The 21,216-nt window shown below is 41.0% G+C and overlaps 1 protein-coding gene across 35 annotated transcripts in view; it reads right to left on the bottom strand.

The window, feature by feature from the left end:
• The window catches only part of TRIM37 (tripartite motif containing 37), a 125,004-nt gene that overhangs the window by 6,119 nt on the left and 97,669 nt on the right, over positions 1–21,216 (bottom strand). For 16 of the 35 annotated variants that reach the window (XM_077968976.1, XM_015119113.3, XM_028835572.2 and 13 more), the window contains 2 exon segments: positions 13,426–13,542; positions 9,738–11,001 (listed from right to left, as the gene is read on the bottom strand). In XM_077968976.1, coding sequence (XP_077825102.1) covers positions 10,919–11,001; positions 13,426–13,542 — 200 coding nt within the window. In that variant the 3' untranslated portion in view covers positions 9,738–10,918. 35 annotated transcript variants of the gene reach the window in all.

The raw sequence follows: 21,216 nt of genomic DNA, 5'->3' as shown, positions 1-21,216 counted from the left end.
AAAACCGCAATTACTTTTCCACCAGCCATAATACACTAATTCAACCTCTGCAACAAAGGTCTTAGCAGCAGGAAAGGCCTCCTCACTTTCAGGTGTAGACACTATTCACCAAAGTATCTTGTCCTATGTGAGACGTGTCGCTTTTAACAAAATATATAGAGCTATATGAAAAGCCACGAAGAAAACATTCTGAAGACATGAAACAATCATCAGAACCAGACTCAGGTAACAGATTTTGGAAGTGAGAGAGAACTTTAAAAAATTAAGGTTTTGGGAGGCCAAGGCAGGAGGATCGCCTGAGGTCTGGAGTTCAAGTCCAGCCTGGTCAACATGGCGAAACCCCATCTTTACTGAAAATACAAAAATTAGCCAGGCGTGGTGGTGCAAGCCTGTAGTCCCAGCTATTTGGGAGGCTGAGGCAGGAGAATTGCTCGAACCCAGAAGATGGAGGTTGCAGTGAGCCAACATCGCACCACTGCCCTCCAGCCTGGGTGACAGAGCGAGACTCTCTCAAAAAAAAAAAAAAAAAAAAAGTTAATATGTCAAGAAAAATGGTGGATACTATGCAAGATCATATGGGTGATTACAGCAAAGCGATGGAACCTATAATTAAATAATAATAGAAACGTAAGACATGAAAAATACCACAACAGAGATGATGAATGCTTTTAGTTGGCTAATCAGTAGGCTCTAAACTGCTGAAAAGAAAATCAGTAAAACTTGAAGATAAGTTAACAAAAATTACCTTAACTGAAACACAACAGAAAAAAATGAAGGAAAAATAAAATCAACCCAGAACATAACATCCAAAAGCTGTGGGACAGTATCTGTGTAAAATATGCACAACTAGAATCCTAGAAGGAGAAGAGAAAGATAATGCCTCAGTCTCCCAACTAGTTAGGATTACAGGCATGCACCACCACGCCTGGCTAATTTTGGGCAGAAGATAATGAGCAGAAGAAATATTTGAAGAAATAATGGCTTAGAGTTTTCCAAAATTAATGACAGACACAAAACCACAGATACAAGAAACTCAGAGAACACCAAGCAAAGCTAGGCGAGGTGGGTCACACCTGTAATCCCAGCACTTTGCTTGGCTGAGGTGGGAGGATAGCTTAAACTTAGGAGTTCAAGACCAGTATGGGCAATGCAGTGAGACCCTCTCTGAAAAAAAAAAAAATTAGCTGGACATGGTGTGTGGCTTGCAGTCCCAGCTACTCGGGAGGCTGAGGTGGGAGGATTGCTTGAGACCAGGAGGGCTGAGGATGCAGTGAGCTGTGATTGTGCCACTGCTCTCCAGCCTGGGTGACAGAGCAAGACCTTGTCTCAAAAAAAAAAAAAAAAAAAAAAGGGCTAGCCATAGTAGCTCACACCTGTAATCCTAGCACTTTAGGAGGCCGAGGCAAGTGGATCACTAGAGGCCAGGAGTTTGAAACCAGCTTGGGCAACATGGAGAAACCCTGTCTCTACTAAAAATACAAAAATTAGCTAAGCATGGTGGTGCACGCCTGTAATCCCAGCTACTAGGGAGGTTGAGGCACAAGAATCGTGTGAACCTGGGAGGTGGAGTTCACAGTGAGCTGAGATCGAGCCACTGCACTCCAGCCCAGGTGACAGAGCAGGACTCTGTCTCAAAAGAAAAAACAAAATCAAGACCGGGCCTGGTGGCTCACGCCTGTAATCCCAGCATTTTGGGAGGCTGAGGCTGGCGGATCACAAGGTCAGGAGTTCGAGACCAACCTGACCAACATGGTGAAATTCTTTCTCTACTAAAAATACAAAAAATTTTTGGGCGTGGGGGCGCATGCCTGTAATCCCAGCTACTCAGGTGGCTGAGGCAGGAGAATCACTTGAACCTGGGAGGCAGAGGTTGCAGTGAGCCGAGATTGCGCCACTGCACTCCAGCCTGGGCAACAGAGCGAAACTCTGTCTCAAAAAAAAAAAAAAAAAAGAAAAAAAATCAGACCACACCAAGCAAGGTAAATACCAACCACACCACACCTAAGAAAAAGAAGTTTCCTGGCCAGGCGTGGTGGCTCACAGCTGTAATCCCAGCACTTTGGGAGGTTGAGGCGGGCAGATCACTTGAGGTTAGGAGTTCAAGATCAGCCTGGCTAACACGGTGAAACCCCATTTCTACTAAAAATAAAGAAGATGAGCTGGGTGTGGTGGCGCACGCCTGTAATCCCAGCTACTTGGAAGGCTGAGGTAGAAGAATCACTTGCACCCGGGACGCGGAGGTTGCAGTGAGCTGAAATCGCGCTATTGCACTCCAGCTTGAGCAACAAGAGCAAAACTCTGTCTCAAAAAAAGAAAAAAGTTTCCTTCTAGTTGGTTACACTGGTGAATTCTACTAAACAGTTAAAGAATAAGGCCAGGCACGGTGGCTCATGCCTATAATCCCAGCAACTTGGGAGGCTAAGGTGGGTGGATCAACTGAGGTCAGGAGTTCAAGACCAGCCTGGCCAACATGGTGAAACCTTGTCTCTACTAAAAATACAAAAATTAGCTGGATGTGGTGGCAGGTGCCTGTAATCCCAGCTACTTGGGATGCTGAGACAGGAGAATCGCTTGAACCTGGGAGGTGGAGGTTGCAGTGAGCTGAGATAAAAATAATAATAATAATAAATAACACCAAATCTACGCCTTCTTTTCCAGAAAACAGAACACTCACTTTATTAGGTCAGCATTACTCTGACACCAAATCAGATGAAGACAGAAAATTTCAGACCAGTATCGCTCTGAATATAGATGGAAAAGTTCTAGGCAAAATATTAGCAAAACAAATACCATTACACACCTATTAGAATGGCTAAAAAATAGCTGGTTAGCTCAGTTGGTTAGAAGAAAAACCAAAACGAATGGCTAGAAAACTTCTGGCAGTGCCAAATGTTTGTGAGATGCAACTGGTACTTTCATGTGCTACTGATGGGAATGCAGAATGGTATGTCACTGTGGAGACTGGGCAGCGCCTCAGTAAAGACTCTACTTACCATATGACTCAGTGCAATGAGTGCTGATACCAACTACCCGGAGTTCGGTCAAACTGTACAGGTTATGGGCGAAGTTTTCCACAAGACTGCCCTCATTCCAGACACTAGCTCCGAGTTCCGGGATCCTGAGGCGACCCTCACTTTTGACCAGCTGATTACAAATTTGGGCATTTTTGCTATCCTACTCAGGTTTGATAATTGACTAGAACAACTCACAGAACTCAGAAATGCACTTATGATCAGAGTTTCATTATGACAAAAGGTTACAAATAAGCCAGCTAAAGGGAGAAATACATAGGGTGAGGCCTGGGAGAGTCCCAAATGTGAAGGCCCCTTGACTTCAGGACAACTTACTCTCCAGGCACACTGATACATTTCCCTGGTTGACAGTGCTCTGTACTTACATATTTTATAAAAATATGTAAGAGTTTCCCTCTTATTTAGAATGCCTTTCTCTGACAGAAGCCTAGCTCTCATTAGCTATATGTATGTACTTGTTCAACTCTAATATACAAGTAGCTTGTATAAATAAGAGGGAAACTCACTCAAGCTTTAGTGTCCAGTTTTTTTTTGTTTTGTTTTGAGATGGAGTTTCACTCCTTTTGCCCAGGCTGGAGTGCAATGGCACGATCTCGGTTCACGGCAACCTCTGTCTACCAGGTTCAAGTGATTTTTCTGCCTCAGTCTCCCAAGTAGTTGGGATTACAGGCATGCACCACCACGCCCAGCTAATTTTGTATTTTTTGTAAAGATGGGGTTTCTCCATGTTGGTCAGGTTGGTCTCAAACTTCCGACCTCAGGTAACCCGCCTGCCTTGGCCTCCTGAAGTGCTGGGATTACAGGCGTGAGCCCCCGTGCCTGGTAAGTATCCAGATTTTTACTGGAACTTCCTTATGTAGGTGTAACCATCACTGGCAGTGAGTCGGACTGGACTATCACATGGTTCAGAGCCCAGCTCTCTAATGACACCCACAGCATTTCTGGTGTAGCCAGCCCCAATCCTGGGTCATCTCATTAACATAAACTAGCAAGGGCCACCATAAATAACTCCTATCACTTGGGGAATGCCAAGGATTTAGAGGGCACTTCCCAGGAACTAGGACAAAGGCCAGATTCTCTATTACATACCCAGCAATCCCGCCCCTAGGCATGTATGGTTTGGCTGTGTCCCCACCCAAATCTCATCTTGAATTCCCACGTATCGTGGGAGGGACCCAGTGGGAGGGACCCAGTGGAAGGGACCCAGTGGGAGGTAAATGAATCACGGGGGCAAGACTTTCCTGTGCTGTTCTCATGATACTGAATGTCTCATGAGATCTGATGGTTTTATAAGGCGGAGTTTCCCTGCACAAGCTCTCTTGTCTGCCACCATGTGAGATGTGCCTTTTACCTTTTGCCATGATTGTGAGGCCTCCCCAGCCACGTGGAACTGTAAGTCCAATAAACCTCTTTCTTTTGTAAAATGCCCAGTCTCGAGTATGCCTTTATCAGCAGCATGAAAACAGAATACAGCATGTAACACTAGAGAATAAAAGCTTACACTCACACAAAAACCTGTACCCAAATGTTTACAAGAGTCTAATCATCCTAAACTAGAAATAACCCAAATGGGCAAAGGAATAAACAGTGGTGTATCCACACAGTGGACTACTACTACTCAGCAATAAAAAAGAATGAAGTGCTGATTCACACAAGATGAGTGAAACTTAACTGCACTTTGTGAAGCAAGAGGCCAAACTGTGATCCCATTTACATGACTCTGTGGAAAAGCAAAAACTAAAAGGGCAGAGAACAGATCAGATCAGATCAGTGGTAGCCAGGAGCTGCGGGGGAGGAAGGTGGTTACCTGTAAAGGGCCAGCACAGGGGAATTTTGGGGGTGACTGAAATGTTCTGTATAGTATTTTGGTGGCGAATACATGACATTTGTTGAAACCCACAGAACTGTATGCCAGAAAGACTGAATTTTAATGTATGTAAATTTACAAATTAACCAGGATATGTGGGGGAGGACAGAATGTAGACCATAACAGATGAACCTAACTGTTACACCAACGAGGCACAATATCACAATGAAGGGAATGGGAAAGAAAAGAATTAATGTAATTTGAATCTAAGGACCTAAATATCTTTGAAAAAAATGTTATGACACGATACTGAAAAGCTAAAGACTAAAAGAACTGTATACAAGCACTGTATTTTAGGTGGTAAATTTGTTTTTTGTAGGGCACAGCCTGGAATCCACAGGAGGCCAACGGTTCTGAAGCTACTTGTATATTCGAGTTGAGCAAGTGCATACATGCATCATAGCTAATGAGAGCTAGGCTCCTGTCAGAGAAAGGCATTCTAAATAAGAGGGAAGACCAGAATGAGGCCTCTGGAGTTGAACTGTTACCAGTGTAGACTCACAGTCATAGTGACACACACACACAGATATGTACAGAAATACATATAAATGTGTGTATTTGCATGAGTAACTATACAGTTGGCCCTCTATATCTTTGCTTTCTGCATCCATGGAGTCAACCAACAATGGACAGAATTTGTTTTTAAAAAAATAGCACAACAATAATTTACATTGTATTTATTTACATTGTATTAGGTATTATAGGTAATCCAGAGATGATTTAGTGTATCTGGGAGATCAGGTGTGGTGGCTCACACCTGTAGTCCCAGCTACCTGACAGGCTGAGGTGGGAGGATTGCTTGAGCCCAAGAGTTCATTGCTGCAGTGAGCTATGCACAGCTGCACCCCAGCCTGGGCAACAGAATGAGACCCTGTCTCAAAACCAAAACAAAGTATCCAGGAGGATGTGCATAGGTTATATGCAAACACTATGCCATTTTATACAAGGGACTTAAGCATCTGTGGACTTTGGTATCCACAGAGGGTCTTGGAACCAATTCCTCACAGATACTGAGGAACAGCTGTCTATATGCATTTTCTTTCTTTCTTTTTTTTTTTTTCTTTTTTGAGATGGAGTTTTGCTCTTGTTGCCCAGGCTGAAGTGCAATGGTAAGATCTCGGCTTACCGTAACCTCCACCTCCCAGGTTCAAGCAATTCTTTCTCAACCTCCCGAGTAGCTGCGTTTACAGGCGTGTGCCACCACATCTGGCTAATTTTGTATTTTTAGTAGAGATGGGGTTTCTCCATGTTGGTCAGGCTGGTCTTGAACTCCTGACCTCAGGTGATCCACCTGTCTTGGCCTCCCTGAGTAGTGGGGTTAGAGGCATGAGTTGCTGTGCCCAGTCATACATTTTCTCTTTTTTGAGACAGGGTCTCACTCTGTCACACAGGCTGAAGCGCAGTGGCACGATCTTGGCTCACTGCAATCTCTACCTCCCAAGCTCAAGTGATCCTCCTACCTCAGCCTCCCAAGTAGCTGGGACCACAGGTGCGCACCACTACACTCAGCCAATTTACATTTTCTATGTATCCCGAGTGGGACTAGAAGCAGTGACAGTCTAATAATAATAAATACGTGGCATCCAAATCTTTGTTTCTAAATAGCATTCTCCAATAATAAGAACCATGGTTCTCCAGGAAGTGGTTAATTCCATGGCTAGGGTAGGTATCTTGTGATGTCAGAAAGCAAAGAAATGCTTAACAACAACAACAACAAGAATGAGACATATGAAAAGGGCACAGGAGCCAATCTGGAAGAGTTTCCAATGGCTGAAACCAGAACAAGCCAAGCTACAAAATATTAACTCAAAAACAAAATAAATATCCATCATATATAGATATATAAAGTAGCTGATATAAATAAGTAGCTGAAATTACAAAAACGGGGAAGAAAGGACTTGTCCTTACAGCATTCTAACAAAAAACATAGAAGAAATTAAGGAATTAGAAAATTACCATTAAAACATTACAGTAACAATTTCCATATGCAAGATCAACTACTAGGTGCTAAAATTAGTAAGTGAGAGTTTTGGCCGGGTGCCGGGCGCAGTGGCACATGCCTGTATCACAGCACTTTGGGAGGCTGAGGCGGGAGGGTCGCTTGAGCCCAAGAGCTCAAGAACCCCATCTCTACAAAAAACACAAAAATTCTCCCGGTGTGACTGCGCATGCCTGTAGTCCCAGCTACTCAGGAGGCTGAAGTGGGAGGATCGCTTAAGCCCAGGGGTTTGAGGCTTAGTGAGCCGACATCGCGCCACCACAGAATAGGTAACAAAGCCAGACTCTGTCTTCCAAAAAAAAAAAAAAAAGTTTAATAGAAACAAGGTATCTGCATAGTTTCAAAGTATCTGCCCCAAATATTTAGTAATTACAAAGGGGTAAAAACGTAAATCTATAGTAAGAAATCCTCACAAAGGCTGGGCACGGTGGCTCACGCCTGTAATCCCAGCACTTTGGGAGGCCAAGGTGGGCGGATCACAAGGTCAGGAGATTGAGATCATCCTGGCAAACATGGTGAAACCCCATCTCTACTAAAAATACAAAAAAAATTAGCTAGGAGTGGTGGCGGGCGCCTGTAGTCCCAGCTACTCGGGAGGCTGAGGCAGGAGAATGGCGTGAACCTGGGAGGCAGAGCTTGCAGTGAGCTGAGATCCGGCCACTGCACTCCAGCCTGGGCGACAGAGCGAGACTCCGTCTCAAAAAAAAAAAAAAAAAAGAAATCCTCTCAAAAAAAAAAAAAAAAAAAGAAATCCTCACAAACACCACCTTAACCAAGTAATCTCACCGTTTAGTTCACCAATAAAAAATATCAACATCAGGGCTGGGCACAGTGGCTCATGCCTCTAATCTAGCACTTTGGGAGGCCAAGGCAAGTGGATCACTTGAGGTCAGAGTTCGCGACCAGCCTGGCCAACATGGTGAAACTCCGTCTCTACTAAAACACAAAAATTAGCTGGGCGTGGTGGTGCGTGCCTGTAATTCCAGCTCCTTGGGAGGCTGAGGCAGGAGAATGAATTGAATCAGGGAGGCAGAGGTTGCTGTGAGTCAAGATCATGCCACTGCACTCCAGCCTGGCCGACACAGTGAGACCCTATCTCAAAAAAAAAAAAAAAAACCCAACATATCAACATCAGGCCAGGAGCACACCTGCAATCTAGCCTGCAATCAACCTAGCACTTTGGAAGGCTGAGGCAGGGGGATTGTTTTGAGCTCAGGAGTTGGAGACCAGCCTGGGCAACATGGTGAAACCCCATCTCCACAAAAAATAGGAAAATTAGCCAGGTGTGGTGGTGGACACCTATAGTCCCAGCTACTCAGGAGGCTTAGGTGGGAGGATCACTTGAGCCTGGGAAGCAGAGGCTGCAGTGAGCCAAGCTGGTGCCACTGCATTATAGCCTGAGTGACACAGTGAGACTCCGTCAAAAAAAAAAAAAAAAAAATATATATATATATATATATATGTATATTGATATATCAACATCATATCCCCCCTGATGTGATGCACTGAGAAGGGCCTTCTCAATAATGCATAACCTCAATTTAATATAAGAAAGCATCTGACAAACCCAAATAAGAAGAACATTTAAGAAAATAACACATCCTCTTCAAAAATATCAAGGTCATGAAAGCAAGGAAAGGCGGAGGAGCTGTCACATACTGAAGGATCCCAAGGAAACATGGCAACAAAATACAACGTGGGATCCTAGACCGGATCCTAGAACAGAAAAAGAACATTTGTGAAATAATGGTGGAATCTGAACAAATTCTGTAATTTGGTTAACAATATTATAACCAGGATTAACTTCTTAGTTTTGATCACCATTCTGTAATTATGTAAGGCATTAACAAAAGGAGAAGCTGGGCAGAGGGTATATGGAAACTCTTGTACAATTTTTGCAACTCTTTTGCAAATCTAAAATTATCTCAAAATTAAAAGCTAAAAACAAAGAATAATCTTTAGGTTTTAAATTATTTGGTATCAGAATGTTGGGTTTGGTGCAAGCGAGATAAAGTGGAAAAGGCACTAGACCAGCAGTTCACCCCATCCCTGCCAGTGGTATTGAACCTTAAGAGAATCATACAACCTCCCCGAAACTCAGGCTCCACGGCCAAACAGGTTTGATATACAACTCATCTACCTCAAAGGTTACTTAAGGATCAATGACACAAGTAGTTAAAGTTGTCCAGAAAGGACATGTTCATGGACAACACAAGCATTAATATATCTCTAGCCCTAAGAGAAAACTCTATTCAGGGGAGATTTTCCAGGAATGAACTTGAGATAAAACACTAAATACAGAAGCAAGGTAACAGTAGACAGTTCTTCGGCAAAAAAGGAAAGGTTACAAAATTAAAAATAAAAAAACATGCTGAGGGCTCTATCATGGTACAGAAAGAGCAAAAAAGTAGGACAAGCAGAGAGTGGAGTAACTGGTTCTTTTCCTGTGCCTTTTCCTTCCCTCTCTGCTACCTAAATGTTAGCACAGCAAACTACATCAAGCAAGAGAGGAAACAGCGGTGTTCCCGGCATCACCGAGGAACTCGGAGCAGCCTTAGTATATAAGACAGCTGGGCAACGAGGGAGAAACTACTGTCCTGTCCTAAAGTGAACAGGTCTGAACTAAAAGCTATCATCTCTGAAGAAACCTTTTGGTCTTTCAGGTTTATTCTAATTTTAGAATGACTGGGATGGATGCTAGGCATCACTCCTCACCATGAGACTAAACACAAAACAAACTAATCAAATGTTTGGATCTTCTCTACACTACTAAACAGCCACAGTCAATGAGTAGAAAAAAGGGGTTTCTGGTCCCAATTTAATAAATAGCAGAGGCATATTTTCTCAAGTTGATTTTATTAACAAAAAGTGCAAACTATTTTGAACAAAAGTAAACTATGAGTCACAGCATTCAGCAAGACATAAGACACGGAATAGTGAACAATATTCACTAAGTAAAATACAGCAGATGAGATGTTGCCCACATGTATATTTAATTATTCATGCTTTTTCAATAGTCTCTTAGTCAACTTTCAGTGTAATTTTCACAAATATATAGCAACTCAAACACAAATGCAGGAGCACAATGCAAAGTGTGGCAACTGTTTTGGGCTAATTATGAGTACGAAAGAAAACCTTATACCACAGTTTCACATTCATGTAAGCCACTGTGCAACATGAATGAGTCTTTAAAGGTGCTGACACTGAAATCAATGTACAACTAATGAAAATAAACAAGGGGCTTTAAAATATTTGCTGCACTATAGTCGTATGGTAAGAGGCAGAAAAAATGAAAGGATTTTAAATAATCTTACATGTGTCTACAGGTCCAGGAACGTTAACGAATCCAGGTGAACTTAATTCATTGAAAATTACATGTGCAGAAGTCACACAACAGAAAGATTCCATGCCATTAAACAGTGTGCCTGTGCCTGAACAAGTGAGAGAAGATACACACTCCAAAAAGGAGATTCAGTCTAGTGTTACTTCAGTTATTCACATAAAGTGTCTACAGGGCAGAATCTCTTCATAAGCAACTGTTCTGTTCACTAATCTACAGGAACTAATGGAACTGTAATTAAACTGTAATTAAAACCCCAAATATAAAGGTGATTATTTAAACACAACTAAGCTCTAGCCAAAGACAGAAGAGCACCAATGCCAGGCAGGTTACTGACGGCATGCAGGGCCTAGAGGTACATTTTCTGGCAGTTAATCAGCCTTCTGCTGTAATAGACAAACTGCCTTTTGTGAATGTACAAATTTGCTAAATTAATAGAGAACTACATTGCTATTTCCTCACATTACAAAGAACTCTTCCCATACTGTTTTTGCCATGTGCTACTGCTGTCTTAGACTAAACTGTGCCACCTTCCAACAGTTTCCAAATTACTATTTCAGGTCGAGATAATGAAAAAATAAGACCAAATCTGATTATCTGACTGATGACAAATTTGAGCACCAACTACAGCAAAATTCAGGGTCAAGGTAGCTTGCAAGTCAGTTCTCTTGATTTGGCAATTACCTTCCACTGTTTTCATCTGGATTGAAGCTGAGATCTTCAGGGCCTATTTGTTCACCATCAGGAAAACTGGAATGTGTATCTATGATTGAAAAATAGATAAATAAACCATTTTAAATTTAAAAGCATATAATATAACAAGGGGAGTATTTTCCTTCTCAAGTCTTTAAATGATCTTACCAAATACGTTATTTAAGCGATAAAGATGTGCTGAGTTGGCCGGGCGCGGTGGCTCAAGCCTGTAATCCCAGCACTTTGGGAGGCCGAGACGGGCGGATCACGAGGTCAGGAGATCGAGACCATCCTGGCTAACACGGTGAAACCCCGTCTCTACTAAAAAATACAAAAAACTAGCCGGGCGCGGTGGCGGGCGCCTGTAGTCCCAACTACTCAGGAGGCTGAGGCAGGAGAATGGTGTGAACCCGGGAGGCGGAGCTTGCAGTGAGCTGAGATCCGGCCACTGCACTCCAGCCTGGGCGGCAGAGCGAGACTCCGTCTCAAAAAAAAAAAAAAAAAAAAAAAGATGTGCTGAGTTGTGAACAAATCTCTGTCTTCAGAGAATTTGTGATCTGAGTCAGGTATAATCAAACACAAAGGAAAAATAAAGGAGAAAAAACAAAATGTGTAATAGACCCACAATTAAAAGATGACAGGAATTGTCTCATTTTGTCCTCCTGGGGACAATCTGGGGAGTTTAAGAAGGGAACAAGAAGCAATGATGTATATTCTCAAGATTCAAGACCTTATAAACATAAAACATATTTCAAAGCCAATTAAACTATGCATGCAAATATCACTACAAAACCACCAGCACTCCAAATAACTGGTTCTGTATTGAAACATATTCCAAACATATTCTGTATTAAAACATATTCCAAATGCTTGGTTCTGTATTGAAAAAGATACCAGAACACCAGGAAAATATGTAAAATATAAAGCAGACAATTAGCAAAGGCTTGATAATGTTGTCACTCCAGGATATCTTGCAGAGGAATGCTCAGATTGATTATTAAGGCCTCTGGGTAACTTTAAATGTGTATTTCTCTAACTTGACAGGATATCCTTTTCTTGATTAATCTGTATTCCAGAAAACTGCTTCACAGCAGAATGTGTATGGTATATCCACATGACAGAATATTAGGTTGCCATAAAAAATGAAGTTTATGAAATTTTAAATAACATACAAATATATTTAAGTGAAAAAAGCAGAATACAACACTATTTATAAAATATTTAGGTAGGGCTGGCACAGTAGCTCACACCTGTAACCCCAGTACTTTGGGAGGCCAAGGTGGGCAGATCACCTGAGGTCAGGAGTTCGAGACCAGGCTGGCCAACATGGCAAAACCCTGTCTCTACTAAAAATTACAAAAACTAGCTGGATGTGGTAGCACGTGCCTGTAGTCCCAGCTACTCAGGAGGCCGAGGTGGGAGAATTGCTTGAACCTGGGAGGCAGAAGTTGCAGTGAGTTAAGATTGTGCCACTGCACTTCAGCCTGGGAGACAAAGCAAGACTCTACCTAAAAAAAAAAAAAGAAGAAGAAATGCAAATAAGAACAGAAGAAAACAAGGTAAAATGCTAACATTAGGTTTCTCTTGTTGAGTTTTTTCCTAATAACTTTTTTGGAGGTAGGAGGGAATAAAAATTGATTTCACAATCTGCATGTATTTCTAAGTTATGTTTGTTTTAAAAGGTTAAAGTTATCCTACAGTAGGCTAGAAAAATCTCTGAAAAGGAAAAAAATCCAAACATCTGAAATCTCCCCAGGGTTGGCAATCATTTCCTGTGAAGGGTAGATAGTAAATATTTAGGCATTGTAGACCACAAACGGACTCTGTTGAAAATTCTTTGGGCCGGGCGTGGTGGCTCATGCCTGTAATATCAGCACTTTGGGAGGCCAAGGCAGATGATTCATGAGGTTAGGAGTTTGAGACCAGCCTGGCCAACATGGTGAAACTCCATCTCTATTAAAAATACAAAAAAATTAGCCAGGCGTGGTGGTGTGTGCCTATAATCCCAGCTACTCGGGAGGCTGAGGCAGGAGAATCACTTGAACCCAGGAGGCGGAGGTTGCAGTGAGCCAAGATCATGCCACGGCACTATAGCTTGGCAACAAAACAAGACTCTGTCTCAGGGCAAAAAAACACACAAAACTCTTCTTTCTTTTGCTTGTTTTTTTAAGACTCTTTACAAAGTAAAAACCATTCTCAGGTCACAGACTACACAAAAGCAGGTTGTGGACCCCTTCTCTACCCAGTAAGTAGCACTCATTAGGTGCAACTCAGCCAAATATTACCAGCTGTGTTTTTTCAGTACTCACCATAATAGTTTACCAAAGAATATTGTCTCGTAAATGACAATAATTTAAAAAAAAAAAAAAAAAGAAGTAGAAGCAGAAGAAGCAAAAGCAGCAGAGCGGAAGAAGCAGAAGTAGCAGCAGAAGAAGAAAGAGAAGCAGCAGCGGCGGTTTTATTAATCTGTGTAAAATGACATCATGTGCTGCACCTTCATCCGGGGGCTGTGTCATGGCCATGAAAGAGTCGTGAAACCCGCCCACGCTGGTGTGCTCTTCCTGCTCCTCATTCTCAGTGTCACATTCAATGTCACTGTCGCTACTCATTCCTGGCAGGAAGGAAGGAGAACATGTTTCTGAAAAGAAACCACCGTAAGTGAAAGGAAACAGATCTCCTTAACTACTAAACTGAGATTCCTATTGAATTTTACATAGAATGCCAAGAATTCAACAAACTAAACACAACAAAACAAAGACAAAAGTAACCACACAAACCTCGATTCTCTTTAGCTATTTAGAGCGGTGGTTTTATTTTTGTTCTCAAAGTTTAAAATTGCCCTTTCCATAGTACCTGAAAGTTATCATTTGAAACCAGCATTAATTTCATTATACTGATAATATTTTTTTTCCAAATCAAACACTGTTTATTTTTTCAGTCACAAGAGATAACAGGAACTCTTTTAATCCTGATTCATTATAGACATAATTATAGTCCCTAGCCTAAAACATAAATATAAATGTGTTATACAAATCCACATGTTAGATGAATATTAGAAATTCTGGCAGTTCTGATAATAAATTAGTTTGTATTAATTGGGCATCTAATTTTTTTGTGTATGCCGGTTGATTTTTATTTATTTTTATTTTTTGAGAGACAGGGTCTCGCTCTGTTACCGTAGGCTGGGCTGCAGTGGCCTGATCATAGCTCACTGCAGCCTCAAACTCCTGAGCTCAAGGGATACTCCTGCCTTAGCCTCCCAAGTAGATAGGTCCACAGGTACATGACACATACCTGTGTCATGTATGTACATAGCAGGGCATGCCCTGCTAATTTAAACATTTTTTAGAGGGATAGGGTCTTGCTATAATATGTTGCCCAGGCTGGTCTCGAACTCCTGACTTGAGAAGAGATCCTCCCACTTCAGCCTCTTAAAATGCTGAGATTACAGGCCACTGTGCCTGGCCACATCAGTTGATTTTTAAAAGAACAATTCTATAAAAAGTATTTGTTTCAGCAAGATAGCAATCAAGAAAACCTGAAAATCTTTCTGCTACAAATCCTTACAAATAGCCAGATAAAATATAAATGTAAAACATTATTTTAATGAATAAGCACATTAAAAGGCAGAAAGGAAATCCCCAAGTGTCAGAAACAAAGAAGGATAAGGAACTTTCATTAGTGGATCAGGGCCCACGGTTGCCCTGGAGAGTTTCATATGAGGATTTTTAAACACTGCCTTAGGATAGAAAAATGAAACCCCTACAGAAAGGGAATTGAAAGTGAGACTAAAACTCCACCCCCTGCATAATGTTAAAATTTTTGTTTTCTTAAGACAGGGTCTCACTCTGTTACCCAGGCTGAATAACAGTGGTGCAACCATGGCTCACTGAAGCCTTAACCTCCCAGGGCTCAGGTGATCCTCCCACCTCAGCCTCCCAACAGGTCTGTGCCATCACATCTGGCTAGTTTTTGTAATTTTTTAGTAGAGATGGGATTTTGCCATGTTGCCCAGACTGGTCTTCAACTCCTGAGCTAAAGTGACCCACCCGCTTTGGCCTCCTAAAATGGTGGCATTACAGGAATGAGCCACCATGCTTGGCCAATGCTAAAATTTCTATTAAAGAATAGACCAGAAAAATGTCTGCCTACTGGCATAGGAAAACAGCAAGGAATTTTGTCTGTTTCTACTGGGCTCTGAAGAGGGGGAAAAAAGTCTTACCTCAAAATTCAAAGTAAGATTTACGTGCCTAATTTAGGTTTGGGATTTAAGGTTGAGGTTCAAATTTCAAGAAATTGACATAAAAATTGTTCAGGAGCTAGTGTTATTTGAATAAAGCAAAAGTAAAATCCTCTCTGGAAGGAAGGTTCTAGGTACAATGGAGTAAGCACATTCCACTCTATCTTTCCCACTGAAAGTAGCAATAAAACCTAGAGAGATGGGTGGCATAGTTATTTAAGGATGTTCATAGTTATTTACTTTGAAAAGTAAATAGAAACAGGCATACTGATGAAGCCGGAATTTGAATGACAACAAAACTGGCAGATTAATATAAGACCCAGAGTCTTATTTGAAAAAAAAAAAAAAAAAAAAATCCTAATGAAAATGTCCAGGATACAACCCCAAATAACTCAGCATATGAAAAACCAGGAAAAGACAGCCAACAAACATCAATGATAAGATGACACAAATGTTTGGATTTAAGGGCTTTAAAGCCAGATAAAATGCTCATCAGCCAGGCCTGGTGGCACATGCCTGTAGTCCCAGCTACTTGAAAGGCTGAGGCAGGAGGATCACTTGAGCCCAGGAGGTTGAGCCTAGCCTGGGCAACTTAGCAAAGCCCCAACTCTACCAAAAAAAAAGAAAAAAAAAAAGAAAATTAAAAATTAGCCAGGCACACAGTGGTGCGCACCTGTGATTGTCCTAGTTTCTAGGGAGGCTGAGGAGGGAGGCCCACTCGAGCCCAGGAGTTCAAGGCTGCAGTGAGCTGTGATTGTACCATTGTACTCCAGCCTGGGCAACAGAACACAATACCCTGAGGAACAGAGGAAGGAAGGAAGAATTAAGAAACAAGGGGATAAAGGGACTGGTCTAAACTGTGTCAAATAGAGTGCCGTAGAGATAGCAAAAATAACAAAGAAGAGACAACAGATAACAGGAAAAAAGTTAGAACTTAAAGTATAATTAAAAAGAAAAAAAAGGAAAAAAGATGAAAATTTTGTAGAATTATAAAAAACATTCTGAATTAAATAAAAATATACCAAAATTTGTGGGATGTGACTATAGCAGTGCTTAAAATGAAAAGTATGCCATTAAGTGTTTATATTAGAAGAGAAAATATCCCAAATCAATAATCTAAACTACTACTTTAAGAAACTAGAAAAAGGAAATTAAACCCAAAGCAAGTAAAAGGAAGGAAATAATAAAAAAAAATAATAAAATCAGCAGAAAAACAAAAAAGCCACAATGAAACAAAATGGTGTTTCTTTGAAAAAATCAATAAAGTTAAAAAAGCCTCTAGGTAGATTCACTAACAAAAAAAAGAGCAAACAAAATTTCCAATATCAGGAATGAAAGAGGACATCAACTACAGATTCTATAAACAGTAAAATATAATAAAATACTATAACTGTATGCTCATGAAACCAAAAACAGATGAAATGAGCAAATTCTTTCATTGCTATAAACTACCAAAGCTTACTCAAGGAAAAATAGATGGGTATTTTAACTTTTAAAGAAATAAAATCTGCTTTAGTTAAAAAAGCTTCCAACGAAGGCAACTGTGGCCCCTCATGGCTTCAGTGGTGCACTCTTCCTTTTCTGTTCTCAAGAAGAGTTTGGTTAGCATTATTTCTGCCTTAAATATTTAGAAATTGTCTCCATCTTCAGCAAAGAAAAAAAAAAAAACTTTCCTGTTCTAAAAGTGAAGAGTTTACAACAATTTAATGAAGTAGATGAAAAAGAAAAAGAGCAGAGACCATTAAAGAGGCTTTTCATTAAGAGGCCAAAACTAGCTAGTTCTGTGACGTACCACCTCCACCTTGTGGCCCTTCATGGAACTGTTGCTGAAAACACTAAAACACACAGAGTTGAACTTCAAGGCACAAATTTGATCTCCTAGTGTTTCTGAATTCCTGACAAACACCAATCTTCAGGATTCAAACACAATGAATTGGAACTCTCTGGAATTCCCAAAATCTACATTATTCTTTAAAAGAAGTTATTAAATATATTTTTCAAACTCTTTATTCATTACATGTGTATCTTTTTTCTTTTTTTTGTTTTTGAGACGGAGTCTCCTTCTGTCACCCATGCTGGAGTGCAGTGGCGCCATCTCTGCTCACTGCAACCTCCACCTCCCAGGTTCAAGCAATTCTCCTGCCTTAGCCTCCCGAGTAGCTGGGATTACAGGCATGTGCCACCACGCCCAGCTAATTTTTTTGTACTTTTAGTAGAGATGGGCTTCACCATATTGGCCAGGCTGGTCTCGAACTCCTGACCTTGTGATCCACCGCATCCAGCCTACATGTGTTATCTTTAAAAAAAATCATTTAATTAGTATTTGTAAGAACTGAGGCCTATAGTGAATATTCAAATGCTAGACTGCATGTGGGTATTACTGGCTAGTATGTGAATAATGTAACATTTAGAACTCAGTAAGGTTTATAGTACTGTGCAGAATCACAAAATGCCAATATAAGGATTTTGCTTCAAATTCTATTTCTTGGAACACCACTTAATTTTTATTAAGTATACCATGTGTAAACTCATTAATATTTACTTAGCAGACAGGGCCATGAACACACATAAAATGGCAATATTTATAATGAAGACTGATTTGTAATCACTTCTTTCCAAGGAGCTACTGTTGACCTTAACCTTTGATTCCAGGTATCAGTATTTCTAGTTTTTACTTTCAACTTGCCCTAAGTAGATTCCTTCAAATCAGTAACGTTTCTGTGTTGTTAAAACTAATTCTAATAAGACAATTAGAATAATGCTTTCCATTTATTAAACTTCTTGAGTACTTTTTCTCAGAATTCAAAAAAAACGTACATTTCCCAAGAAATGCTAGGAAGAAGTTCATGCATGAAAACACCTGGTCTTTTATCAAGTACTAAGATCTGGAAGTTTCCTACCTTTGTGAATGTAAAGAAAAAGACAAACTGCTGGATGTCAATGACAGCAATTACTATTAATTGTAACATACTATTAATTGTTAAGAAGCTTCAGAGATTGTTAATGCAAAAGAAATCTGCATCTTATTACTCTATCCATCATCTACCGTATTTTTGAGTACCTACTATGTATGTGCTCAGTAAAGCTAACTTGAGTTATAACTCCCTTAAATCAAGTTGCTCAAATTTCAGATGCTATGGAAAATATATGAACCACCTGGTACAGATGACACTTTGTATTCTAGTCACTAACAATTTATCTGCCTTTCTCCTTTCTCCTTTCCAAGAGGACCCTGATATTGTTCAGGTATTTTCCCTCTTCCACATAGCCATGTGGAATGAGTTGGGGAGGGAGACCAAATAACTGGACTTGGCTGGCTGGGCGCGTGGTGGCTCATGCCTGTAATCCCAGCACTTTGGGTGGCCAAGGCAGGCAGACTGCCCGAGGTCAGGAGTTCGAGACCAGTCTGGCTAACATGGCAAAACCCCGTCTCTACTAAAAATACAAAAATTAGCCAAGCATGGTGGCAGACACCTGTAATCCCAGCTACTTGGGAGGCTGAGGCAGGAGAATCGTTTGAACCTGGAAGGTGGAGGTTGCAGTGAGCAGAGATCATGCCACTGCACTCCACCCTGGGCGACAAGAGTGAAACTCCATCTCCAATAAATAAATAAATGGACTTGGCCAATTTTCCTTGACAGTGGTTGACGAGATCGAAGAGGAAGTTGTCGAGGTGCTTTGAGAAAGGTTTTCCTTGTTGCTAGAGATTATAGAGTAAATCAATCCTCTCCTACTCCCAGAATGCTGTTCTGACTCTGATGTCTAGAACTGCAGCCAACATCTTACCGCCCTGAGAAGAGCTAAGCCTCTCACTCAGAATGGCAGGGCAAAAGATAAAACAACCCCAACCCCTGCCCTCCAACACACACACACACACAAAACAAGTTCCTGATGACTCTGAGCAGCTAAATTTTCTAATCCTGAAACTGCTCTAACCAGAGTTAGGTGTACCTTCTTATTATTGAGAGACTAGTTAATATAAAAGAGTTAACTTTCCTTTTTGTTCAAGTCAGTTAATTTTTTGATGAATTTTGTTAAAGGCATCTTAATCATTACCCTAAATGATCAGCAATGGCAGGCCATCAGACTTTGTATTCCTCTTAAAGAGGCCACCAGCAAGGTTTTTAACAGGCATGCCAAGGCTTTTCCCTGGATGGTATTTTGAGTACCCCTGATTTAACTGAAGGGGGTTTGTGCTACTTCAGCAAGAACTGAGAGAGCAAAGCCTTCAGTTTTACAAAGAACAAGAAATAAACTGGCCTACCTACAGTTGTGCAGGTTATCAATTGAAAGAAAAAATAAGTCAACCTTTTCAGCATCAGGTCATTAAACCAAAGACTAATACAACCAAAGGTTACCCCATATGGTTCCAGTAAAAAGGAAAAGGCTTATTTACGTTTATAACTAAGAAAAAAGTTATTTTTAAACTGATGCTTAAGAGCAGTTAAGAGACACTTTAGTAGTCCCAAATTCCCAACCAGTACCACAAACAATGGCTTAAAGTCCTTCAGACAACCTTCTCTGAGAGAGAGAGAGAACCCCACAGTGATCTGACACAGAATGTCTTTTTGTATTTGGCTAAAATAAAGAGTCTTGTTTTTCCTAAGCATGGATACAAGACAAACCCATTCAACTGTCTACTAAAGCTTATAGGTATATAAGGGTTTCCTGAGAACTTGCTCTTGCTGATGATAGAATAATACTGGCAACAGTGAGCAAGGCCACATTCTCCTCGAGAAACAAAGCTGATTACAGGAGGCACAGGGCTTCCTTTGTCTCCTGTACTACCTTCTCTCAGCCTCATCAGTTAGTCTGCTTCTCACAGTCTATCCTGGGACTCTGGAGGTAAACAAGCTGTTCAGATACCAACAAATTACAAGGGTGTACTTCTCTGTCATTGTTGCACATTCACAGCAACTTTTCTTATTGAGTTCTAGGTGCTTTATAGCACAACACCCCATATATAAAGATAAAATGTGTTACTGAGTAACACTGACCACTTAACTCTAAATCCCGTATGAATAACTCCATTCTTTCTAAGACTTGGAAAATGTACTGATCTTCACTATGGCCAAGCAAATGCCCTTCTTCAGTTTAGGACAAGCTGTCAATTGCTTTAAATAAGAAATGAAACTGGTGTCAAAAAGTTCCGGTGTTTTCTGTGCTGACCGGCCATTTTACATACAAAAATTCGTGCTGAGATAATGTAAATCGATAAATTGGAGGCTGAAATTAAGTCCAAATCGGCCGGGTGTGATGGCTTATGCCTGTAACCCAGCACTCTGAGAAGCTGAGGCAGAAGGATCATTTGAGCCCAGGAGTTTAAGACCAGTCTGAGCAACAGAGCAAGAACAAGTCTCTATAAAAAATTAAAAATAAAGAAGTCCAAATCATTTCATTTAAATTAACCATGCTTCTTACCAATTTTCCTGCCCCTAGTTCCACATACGCTATTCCCACCCCCAAATCCATTCTCCACAATGCAGCTACAGTAGAAATGTTAAAGTGTCACTTCTAACTTAGATCCTATTCAAATGACAAAGTTCAAATTCTAGCTGGGATATTCCAAGTAACTCTTCATGATCTGGCCTCTGTCTCCCTTCTGGGTCTCTCTTTCACCAGTCTTCATCTGGCTAACTTCTACTCATCCCTTAGGATGATCTTTCCAAGGGTGAATTAGGGACTAGGTTAGCAGCGAGAGGCGACAGTTAAGAGCACTGGCTCTAGGTTCAAATTCTAGCTCTTCTAATTTCTTTTTTTTCTTTTCTATTTTTTTTTTTTTTGAGACAGTCTCGCTCTGTCGCCCAGGCTGACATGCAACGGTCACAATCTTGGCTCACTGAAACCTCCGCCTCCCGGGTTCAAGCGATTCTCCTGCCTCAGCCTCTTGAGTAGCTGGGATTATAGGAGCGTGCTACCATGCCCGGCTGATTTTTCTATTTTTAGTAGAGATGGAGTTTCACCATGTTGGCCAGGCTAGTCTCAAACTCCTGACCTCAGGTGATCGGCCTTCCCAAAGTGCTGGGATTTGCAGGCATGAGCCAA

This window comes from Macaca mulatta, chromosome 16 (genome assembly GCF_049350105.2).
Source record: "Macaca mulatta isolate MMU2019108-1 chromosome 16, T2T-MMU8v2.0, whole genome shotgun sequence".
NCBI classification, from domain to species: Eukaryota; Metazoa; Chordata; class Mammalia; order Primates; family Cercopithecidae; genus Macaca; species Macaca mulatta.
This window is presented reverse-complemented; position numbering and strand designations above follow the sequence as displayed.